The sequence below is a fragment of the Gavialis gangeticus genome, unplaced genomic scaffold (genome assembly GCF_001723915.1).
Source record: "Gavialis gangeticus isolate Ggan-Ray unplaced genomic scaffold, GavGan_comp1, whole genome shotgun sequence".
Taxonomy (NCBI): Eukaryota; Metazoa; Chordata; order Crocodylia; family Gavialidae; genus Gavialis; species Gavialis gangeticus.
The window spans coordinates 6,432,949-6,442,742 of NW_017729019.1; the positions used below are offsets into that span (position 1 = coordinate 6,432,949).

Sequence of the window (9,794 nt, forward strand, 5' to 3'; positions counted from 1 at the left end):
TGTTTGTGTATTTGTTAAATATGTATTTTACCGCAGCTTGTACTTGCATGCTAAGTCTAACCTGTTTCTAGCCATCATGGGCTCTCTTGACTGTGGCACTGTGACTTCGGGCATATTCTACAATATCCTTAGACAGTTGCTGATTGTCATTTAGATTTGTCTGTTTTAGTTCTTTCACAAAATTGATTCAGCTCATAATTGTATTTGATGCTGTGAAACTGGCCTTTAAAGCATCTCGTTAACTACATTACTGGGTTAGACTTATTTCTGTTGGCACGTGACAAATGTAATTAAGTCTTGACCACCTGCACATAACTAAGTTTTAGTTCTGACATCAGGCCCTCTTATCTGTCACTGTAAAGGCTGATACCGATTCCCTTCCTGTTGGAGGAGCATTGATGAGTTGGCAAATTCTAACCTGAAGTTTTTAGATGTTTTAGGGTTGGCAGCTTGGAAGTCCCAGTGTGTCACTCACTGAAATCCGTGGAATAGTCGGCTTTTTTTCCCCTACACTTTATAGACAAGGGTTTAGAGGAGCTAGTCCTGTTTTTTTAACAGGTTTTGCAGTTCTGTAACAGACACCAGCCACACTCCATTTCATGCTTCATTTCCTCCGTGTCAGTCCACAGGCATTCGGCATCCTTTGCGGCTGAACTGTCCCTGACTCAGGCAGGTAAAACCATTGCACGTAGTGCCACTCTCCTTCTCTCTTGACTACGCGACTCTTCCAAAAAAGGCATAACTAGGGACTAGTCCCGTCAGGTTTCATTGGTACCAATAGGACAAAAGTAGGCTTCTTTACTTTTCCTTCCTTCCAGGAAGAGCACACACCAACTGCTGAAACTTCCTTAGCCTGACAAAGGGTTTTTGAACCCGAAAGCTTGCTGAAAAATTGTTTTCCAACTATTTAAGTTGTTCAAATAAAAGACATCAGGTTCACCCAAAGAACCGTGTCTGCCGGTAGGTCAAAATGACATTTGTAAACGAGCAGTTCTAATGCTCCTACTTATTTATTGCCCATGCTGCTGACATTGGTATACAGGAACTTAACAATTGTCTTCTCTCCATAGCTGTGGGCACTTTGATTAATGTTATTCTGGACATCCTGGTTTTGTGTGAAATGATTGCAGCTTTGCTCTCTCTTCTCATGGTGCTGCTACAGCAGAGAGGGTAAGGAATTTGGGGTGCAGAGCTGGAAGGGGTCTCACACAGCCTTTTGCAGAAATGTTCCCATGTTTGAATCTATTTTTACATGCCTGGACATTTTGCGCTGTCTGTATGGTAATTCCCACGTTAGTCTGGCATCTGGTCTTGGTACAGACAGCTGGAAGGATATGCATGCGGTTTCTTGAGCTATGTAGCTGGAATCCAAGGGTCTGGGCAGAAGGTTTGCAGTGAAACAGAAACACAGAGAGACTTTGGCGATAATGCTGTTCTGATTATTTCAATAAAGTTTCTTGTTCTGGGTTTGCAGAAATTCATTCTTTGCCATTGTCACACCAATAGGATGTTGGCAGGTGATTCACTTTGCACCTAAATACGTATAGTAAAATGTCAAAGTTCCCTAGTCCCCAACATTTTCATCTGGGGAAGCTGGTCTGGGTGGAAGGAATATCCCCAGGTCCAAACTGCTGTACAGTTGAATGCAGGTGCTGCTGAAGTAGGAGGTCAGTCCATTAATTTGTGCAATGGAGAGAGGAGCCGAAAATCTCTCTATATAAAGGGCGCAGTCTGTGTGTCTGTCTGTCCGTAATGCTCTTTAAATGCGAATAGCTTGAAAACTGTAAGAGAGAGAGAGTGTGTGTCTTCAGGGAAATTTCTTTGCTAAACCTTAGCATTTGTTTAGTGGCCCTGTCAAGGTGATCCCTACTTGGGGGGAAAAAAGTCAGGGGCCAGGACTGTTTCTACTGAGCTCCTCCCAGGAGGAGATGGCAGAGGGAGGGGCCAGCTGAGGAAAAGCAGGAGCCGGGCAGAGGCACAAGGCAGTGGGTGGGCAGCGGTGGCCCCATCCCAAACCCCGAGCAGGGAAGGACGGACGAAGGAAGCCCCGGGGCGTGGGCAGCTGTTGCAAGGCATGGAGCTCATCTGCCCTTGCCTAGCAAAGAGGCACCCCAGGAGGGTGAGAGCAAGTGGAGGGAGGGATTGGTATCTTCAAAATGTTCAGCGTATGTTATTCAAGTTTGATAAATATTAAATTTATTTAATATAAAAAGTAAAATCTGTTTGTTTTTGGTCTTTGAAATTCCTCTGTCGTTCTTGATGGGCAATTCGCTAGTATTTATACAATGTTTGCCTTTGCTGAGGAACAAGGTAAGAAGAGCTGCAGAAGTGTTGCTAAAAAAAGGGTCATTCCCAAAAAAAAAAAAGCATATGAAAGGAAGTGGCTTTCGTTTGGGTAGGAGGGGAAGTGCTTAGGGAGTGGTTCGAGGCTCTGAGTTCCTGCTCGCTCCTTGTCGGGGAGCCTGAAAACTCTCCATCTGGGACAGGGCAGGACCAAAGCTGCGCTGGCACGTAGAAGAGGAGCTAGAGCGTCCCCTTTGCCATCAGAGGAGCCAGCGGATCCCCAGGCCAGGGTGGTTGAAGAATCATCTTTCCAAGCCAGTGGTGCCAGGAAGAAAGCGGGGAGGTGGCAGATGGGAAAAGAGCAGGAAGCCTCTGTTACATTGGCCTGTGAGTCTTTAAAAGGCGCCTGTCGCCTTGCAAAATTGCTTTCGTTTCTGTTTGATGTGTTTTTCTGCTGTTGGAGAGCTGGGACTTTCCCCTGATGTACAGGGGGGGCGGTAGAAGGAAAAGCCTCTATGCGACGGGGGTCCCCAGCCCCGACTCGGGGTGCGAAGGTGGGCTAACAACCTGGGGGGACTGATTCATAAATTGTAAGGCTGGAAGGGACCTGGGCAGATCAGCGGGCCCAGCTGAAGTTGAGGACTATACAGTTCATTGAGAGATTTATTAATGGAGGGAAGCACAAGGAAGGGAACTTGACGGTTCGCCTTTCCTTTGCACAAGGACTGACTGAAGTGAAGCTGATTTTGTTAATGGGCTGTCTTCGGTCCCACTGATAACCTGAGCAGCTTAGGAGTCGGTGGGGGACCCTGTTAAGCAATTTGCACTGAAATGCAGACAGTTAAAAAGCCCATTGGTGACGCGTAGGGGTGCACATGCACCCCCTGAGACTGGCCGTGCACCCCCTGGAAACTCCAGCCACAAAACTGGAAGCGCCAGCAGAAGTGCACGTCCGGTTTCACCGCTGATGATTTCTGGCTTGGCAATTGGCTGCTAGGGGTCCCCACCCCAGTCAGTGATCTGGTTGCCCCCCCGAGACTTGGGAGGCACCAGTTGCCCATGAAAAAGCGCCAGGGCTCACCTGATCTTTGTAGTGCACTGACATTTGCTTTTCAAAAGTGACAGGGGACCCAGCAGTGGCCCACACCAGGAGTGGGGCACTGGGCCAGCACAGAGCCAGGAGAGGGCAGTTTCCCCAGCTGCCCCTCTTCAGCCTCCAGCCTGGCAGACATGCTGGGGAAGGGGGAGGAGGGAAGCCCCCCGTGGGGTGTTTCTCCTTCTTTCCCCGTGCCTGGAGCTGGTCCTCTAGCCATGCCCCCTCCTCAGTCCAGGCCCCTGAAGAGGGGTGTGGAGGGGGAAACCCTCCCCTCTGCTGGACACTGGGCTCCCAGCTGGGGTCTCTCTGGGGACGGGGAAACCCTCATCAGCCCCCTCTCCTCCCCGGCCCTGTCCCTGTGCACTTGGAGGCAGGAACTGGGCAGATCGCTTGGCCATGCCCCCTCCTTGGCCAGCTGGCATGCTATTTGACTGTATTAAAACACAAATTGCATCTAGCAAACAAGAACTCAAGTTGTGCGTACAGAAGGGGGGGTGCACAGACCCCTGGGAGCCTGGTTCTTGCTAGGGCTGGTGCAGGGCCCAGCACGGGGGTCCTGGCCCTTCTGCTGCTGCCATCCGGGGGAGAGGGGTGAACCTGGGGCATAGACAGGACAGCATCTTGGATGTGCAAAAGCAGCAGCACCAACATGCTCTGGGTTCAGACCCCACTGCAAAGGGGCTCAGCGCCACGGTCCTGCCCCTGACCCTGGGGGTGGCAGTGGTGGCTCTGGCTTGAACTTCAACAGTGACAGCCCCCAGACAGACTCCCCTGGCTTGAGCTTTGAGTCACGGAAGCATAAGCCAGGCTGTCGAGGGCACTGACCCCAGGGCTGCTGGAGACCATGGGCAGGGACCTTTCTCCCAGGGAACCCATCCAAGGCAGTGCCTTTTCCATCAGGCAGGGCTGCGTCCCCGGCCGCCTGCAGGCATTTTGTTGTGGCTCATCTCATGCGAGGTCCTGGCTGCCAGTGCTGCGGCCCCAGGGAGATGAGGCACCTTGCAAGGAGATGCTTGGGGACCGCCAGCTGATCAGTAACAGGGCCTGGGGCCTGCTCCCCTGCAGGGGAACGTAAGAGGGCATCTTGGGGAGGGAGGGAGGGCGAGGCTCAGGAGTCAGCCTGGGGAGGGCAGAGATCTCCCAGCCTTGCCAGGTGACTGCCCTCCTGCTGTCCTTCCAGCACTGACCCCCCTGTCTGTCTGTCCATTTGTTTGGCAGAGAAGAGCGACTTGGCCATGGATGCTGTGAACCTGCCTGATGAACTGCAGTCAGGCTTTCTGAGGGTGGGCGAGGTCGCCCAGCCCCGCATGGAGGAGCAGGATGGTTGCGAGGCCCAGACTGATAGGTCCTTGGTCACCTTCCTGAGCGGCCCAAGCTACTACACCAAAGTCGCCTTCTGGCGGCTGCCGTGCTTGTGTGGGCCCAGCAGCTCCGTCGAGCATGAGGAGGTGGCTGGGGCTGGGGCTGGGGCTGGTGGGGGGTGCGGGGCTGGGGCTGGGCCCACGGGGCTGTGGAGAAGGGGATGCTCTCAGGCCCCTGCTTGGGGTGTTCTCTGCTGGGGCCAAGGGCTTCCCCCCTTGAGTGCCTGCAGGTGTCACAGCCTCCAGGCTGGGGTGTGTTCATCAGGCTGGGGCCAGGCCTGAGCTTCCCTCCCCACTCCGTGCCCACAGCTCCGCAGGGTGTTGGCGGCTGTGCCAAAAGAGATCCGTGCTGAGGACTGCATTGAGGGAGTGACCAACTACTTCGCTGTGCTGGTGAGTGCCCGTGGCCCAGCAGGGCTGTGCTGGGAGGTGCAGGGGTCACGGACCTGGGCTGGGCATGGTGCTCCCCACCAAGCTCAGCCATGAGGAGCTGCTGAGGACTGAGCTCCGGGAAGTGCCCGGGGTCCCCAAAGCCCATGTCCAGGTAGGTGCCCTGCATCAGTGCTAGGCCAGGGCAGCAATGCCCCCTGCTAGTTGTCCCCCCCCATGGGCTGGCCTTGCCTGGGGGGGTTCTGGGCTCTCCCTGGGCTGCCCCATGGGCTGGAGTGCTCAGCTGCAGTCTGCAGCATCCCCAGGTGCCTCGGTCACAGGGCCCGGGCAGGTGCTGCTGGGACCAAGGCAGCTGCAGCTGTGGGCTGGGGGCTGCTTTCTGCTCCACCTGGCACAGGGGGGTCAGGGAGCAGCTCCAAGTGCCTCCCACCTCACCTCAGCAGGCCAAGACCCAGCTGGCTCAGGGCAGCTGCTGGGCTCTGGGGGCTTTGGCCAGAGGCAGATCCCCCTGCTCCTGGCTTGGGCTGCCCTGAGATTGGGCTGTGCACCTGTGCCCAGGAGGCCTCGTTCACCCATGTCCCATCTCCAGATGAACATGGTGAAGACCACGGAGTGCCCAGAGTCGCTGGCTGCTGCCGCCAAGCCGCTCAGCCTGGTGCTGGAACGGTGAGTGCCCCCATTCGCATTGCATGCACGGGCTGTCTCGCCTGCCTGGGGGCAGAGCTGTCCTGGGCTTTGTGGGGCAGGGCAGATGATGCAGGGCTGGGCAAAGGCAGCAGCGGGAGGAGGGCCTGAGGGCCGGGGGGAGCAGACAGCTCTGAGTGCTGCCTGTTTCCATGCCCCTGAACCCCATGGCCGTGCCAATGCCCCTGTCTCCACCAGGGTCCCAGCGCCCATGCTAAGGAGACGGTTCTTGGACACCTCGAAAACCTTCAGGAGCATCCTGGCCTCTCTGGCTTGCAGCAGCTCCAGCTCTGCCCTGTGCTCGGTGAGTGGCCCTGGGTGGCGGGGCAGTGAGAGCTACCCTAGGACCTCAAAGCCCTTTCCTAGGGCCTGGCTGGCCTGGGGCTCCCCTCTGGGTGCTGTGGGGCCTGTTGTGCCCTCCTGAGCTGGGGGTGGGGGTCGGCAGCAGGGGGTGTCAGCCCCCCAGATGCTGCCGCGACAAGGTGTAGTGCAGCCTATTGCAATGGGGGGTGCTGGGTGTTCACCCTGCTGGTGCCCGGGCAGAGGCCCGGAGGGTGGTGGGAGGGGGACACGTGCAGGCTGCTGGGGGTGAGGGTCGGGTCTCCTATGGGCCCCGTGCCAGCACCCCCCTGGGTCTCCCCGACAGGTCCTCTCCTGCCTGGCCACACTCCTGCGGAAACTGGTTCCCTGGAACAAAGTCATCATGCGGCAGGCCTACCAACACCTGCTCAGCTTCACACTCCACACTGAGCCCCAGGTGAGTCCCGTTGTCCCATGGCCCCTGCATCAGCTCAGCCCCGGCACCTCCTGGAGCCTCCCTGCATGTCTGGTCCCTGGCAGCGCTAAGCCTGGGCTTCCCGGCACCGGTTCCTGGCCCTGTGCATTCTCCTTACCTGCTCCCCGCCCCCCACAGGTGCAGAAGGCGGCGCGGTGCGGCATCTCGTCCGTGCTGTTTGAGGTCACGTCCCCCGCATACCGCCGGGCCGTGCGTGTCACTGTCAAGTTCTGTGCACAGGAGATCAGGAGGGCTGGAGGTATGGGGCTGGGGGGGCAGTTGGGGGGGGATCGCGGCGCTGTGGAGGCGGGTAACAGGGGCTGGGGGTATGATGGCACTGTGGCAGTTCGTGACTCCAGGGCAGCAGCTCAGGGGAGTTGGGCCAGGGCTAGGAGCCTGCCGGAGAATGGGTGGCTGGGAGGGATTTGGGGCAATGGCTAGGAGGAGGCTGTGCCCAAGCCAGCATCTGTGCCAGGCTCTGGAGGCAAGAGGGGCAGGCCCAGCTAGGGGCTGTGCCCCCAGGGCTGCTGCTTTCGTACATGCTCAGTGCCTGCTTGACCACCCCCAGGCACCAGGGAGGCCATGGCCATCCTGGATGTGTTGACACTGCTGCATGACCTGCTGCCCTGCCTGCCCGGGGCGACCATGAGTATCTACTGCGAGACCTTGCTCCACGTCATGAGCCTTGGGCAAATGGTGAGGCCTTGCCCAGGGCAGGGGGCAGATGCTGGCCGTTACCAGCACCCCCCTCCCAATGTTGTGCCTTGGGAGCCCAGGCCAGGGCTGGCCAGGGGATGCAACGTGTCGGGGTACATGCAGGCAGCCCCAGGTGCCGCTTGGGACAGAGCCGGACCCCACCATCCCTGGCCGTGGGGCTGCGCTGCAGGCTCTGCTAGGAGTGGGCCTGGTGCTGGGATGCTTGGGAGGTGTGGGGGGTCCTGATGGACTGCCCTGATGGGCAGGGGCACCTGCCTTGTGGACCCGGGGCCCTATGGGACACTGCCTGGCACCAACACCTCCCTACCCTCTGACACCCTGTCCCTTGCAGCTGGTAATGAAGTCCACCATGCAGATCTTCCACTGCCTCTTCAGTGCCCAGTCCAGTCGCACCTGCCTCCCTGTCGAGCTCAATGCCCAGATCATCGAGGTGAGCACGGGGGTGGTGTTGGGGCATTGCGGGGGGACCGTGGGGGAGAGGCCGTGGCCGGGCCCTGCCCACACCCGCTGCCCTGCCACAGGCGCTGTACGACTATTTGCCCAGCAAGAGCAATCTGCAGCCTACGGTGACCTGGCTGGATGTCATGGAGAGGGCCCACATCCACCTGGGCAGGTGCGAGCTCTTGACCCTGCGCCTGCTGGGGCATGGGAAGGGTCCCTCTATGCATGCTGTGCCACACAGCGCCTCCCACTGGCTGCCTCAGAGCCTGGTGCTGGCCTGGCTGGAAACTGGGGTCCTGGCCTGTCCCAGGGCAGTGGCTCTTGCTGTTCTGGTCCAGTCCAGCCTGGAAGTGGCCATGGGAGGGGGTAGGTGGTGCCAGGCTGACGGCACCAGGCTCACTCCCGTCAGCCTGGGGGTGTTGGGGTTGAGGGGCAGGGGCTCAGCAGGGACTCTGTTAGCCCCATCTGTGTTGCAGGCTGCAGATGGAGCTGTGTTGGAAGCACCTGCCCCGGCTCTTTGCAGCCACTATGACCCTCTTCTTGTTGCCGCACCCCCAGGTGCCGTCAGCTGCCGCAAAGACCCTCAAGGTATCAGGCCCAGGTCATGGGGGTCAGGGAGCAGCAGGCACATCTGGGAGCCCAGCCAGCAGGGCCAGGGCAGGGTCTCCACCCCCAGTGCTCTGGGCTGACGGTGGAGTGTTGCACGCTGGGGCTGGAGCCTCCAGGGCCCGTTCCCCAGTGGAGGGTGGGGAGCTAAGCAGGGTGGGCCAGTGGGGCAGGAGACAGGCCAGGAGGGGTCCAGTCTGGCTGACTCCCTCTGGCCCCTACAGATGCTGCTGAACGAGTGCGTGGTCCCCCATATGGCCAAACTGGGGCCCATCTCCACCTCTGCCTCCGGCCCCGCTGCCTCTCTCTGCGAGATGTTCAGGTGCGGGGAGGGGGGCTGTCTCTTCGGGGCCTCAGGTACCCCCACCCGTGTTCTCTGCGTCCAGCCTCTCGTAGGTGGGAGAGGCCCCCACGGTTCTTCTGGTGCATCTGGCCCACCCACCCTGGCTGGGTCAGGCAGCTGCTCCCTGCCCTGCTGGGGGCCGCACTGAGTCCCCTGCCTCCTGTCCATGCAGGGCGGTGGAGGACGGGCTGACGTACCAGTACCGCAAGGTGCGGGCACCAGTGCTGCAAGTGCTGCAGGTCTTCTTCAAGGTGTGCGGGAAACAGGGTCACCCCATCATGAGGAAGGTGAGAGGCTGGGACTGGGGCAGGGAGGCAGTCCGTTTCAGGGCCTTGTAACTGCCTTGCACAGTGCACTGCAGCAGTGACACTTTCTGCACAACAGCCTGTGCTCACACGTGGGCCTGGGCAGATGAAAGCTGCCTTGGGGGTTCCTGGGGTGGAAATCAGTGGGCTGTGTCAGCCTGGGGGCTGCGTGTGGTGGCACTAGCACCAGGCCAGGCTGTGGTCTCTGCCACGCAGGGGGCGAGGGCAGGGTGGCGTGGGGTGGCCTCCTGCTCCTCTGAGTGACTGTGGACCCATGGTGAGGAGGTCCCAGATCCCAGCACAGGGGCTGGCTCTGCCTTGATGACATGGAAAGAGGTAGTGGGGGCTTTTGTCTCCGCCTGTGTCTTGGCATGGTGCTGGCTGGTGCTCCCCAGCACTGGCCACATCCATGTGGGGTATGGAGAGGATGGGAGAGTTGTTGGGCACCCCATGACCATGTCCCTCCTCCCCCCACAGTGCCTGAAGACCCTGTGCAAGTTGCGTCTGTCCCTGGATTTCCCTGATGTGACTGAGCTGGACAAGGCGGTGGGGGCTGCCGTGAGTGCCATGGGTCCTGAGGTGCTGTTGGAGGCCGTGCCCCTGGCTGTCAAGAGCAGGGAGTGAGTACGGGCTTACTGCAAGGTCTGGGCCCAGCAAGGGCTCTTGCCAGCAACCAGGGTGGGGAAGGCAGAGGCTCCCAGCTGTGGCAGCTGGAACCTTTTTGTCCCAGGCAGCTGCCAGGTCCTGGCTTGTGCCTCTGCAGCCAAGGAGAGCCATGGGGGGGGGGGGGGGG

The 9,794-nt window shown here is 59.0% G+C and overlaps 1 protein-coding gene across 1 annotated transcript in view; it reads left to right on the forward strand.

Moving 5' to 3' along the window:
- Positions 1–2,420: 2,420 nt before the first annotated feature.
- LOC109295215 (RRP12-like protein) overlaps positions 2,421–9,794 on the forward strand; it is a 25,011-nt gene continuing 17,637 nt past the window's right edge. Inside the window, exons 1-14 of the mRNA XM_019513923.1 lie at positions 2,421–2,670; positions 4,598–4,827; positions 5,050–5,133; positions 5,720–5,796; positions 6,013–6,118; positions 6,461–6,571; positions 6,728–6,848; positions 7,158–7,285; positions 7,638–7,736; positions 7,828–7,919; positions 8,224–8,335; positions 8,578–8,675; positions 8,869–8,983; positions 9,479–9,621. Of these exons, the coding sequence (XP_019369468.1) occupies positions 4,615–4,827; positions 5,050–5,133; positions 5,720–5,796; positions 6,013–6,118; positions 6,461–6,571; positions 6,728–6,848; positions 7,158–7,285; positions 7,638–7,736; positions 7,828–7,919; positions 8,224–8,335; positions 8,578–8,675; positions 8,869–8,983; positions 9,479–9,621 (1,499 nt within the window). The 5' untranslated portion in view covers positions 2,421–2,670; positions 4,598–4,614. The remainder of the gene's footprint in view (positions 2,671–4,597; positions 4,828–5,049; positions 5,134–5,719; positions 5,797–6,012; positions 6,119–6,460; positions 6,572–6,727; positions 6,849–7,157; positions 7,286–7,637; positions 7,737–7,827; positions 7,920–8,223; positions 8,336–8,577; positions 8,676–8,868; positions 8,984–9,478; positions 9,622–9,794) is intronic.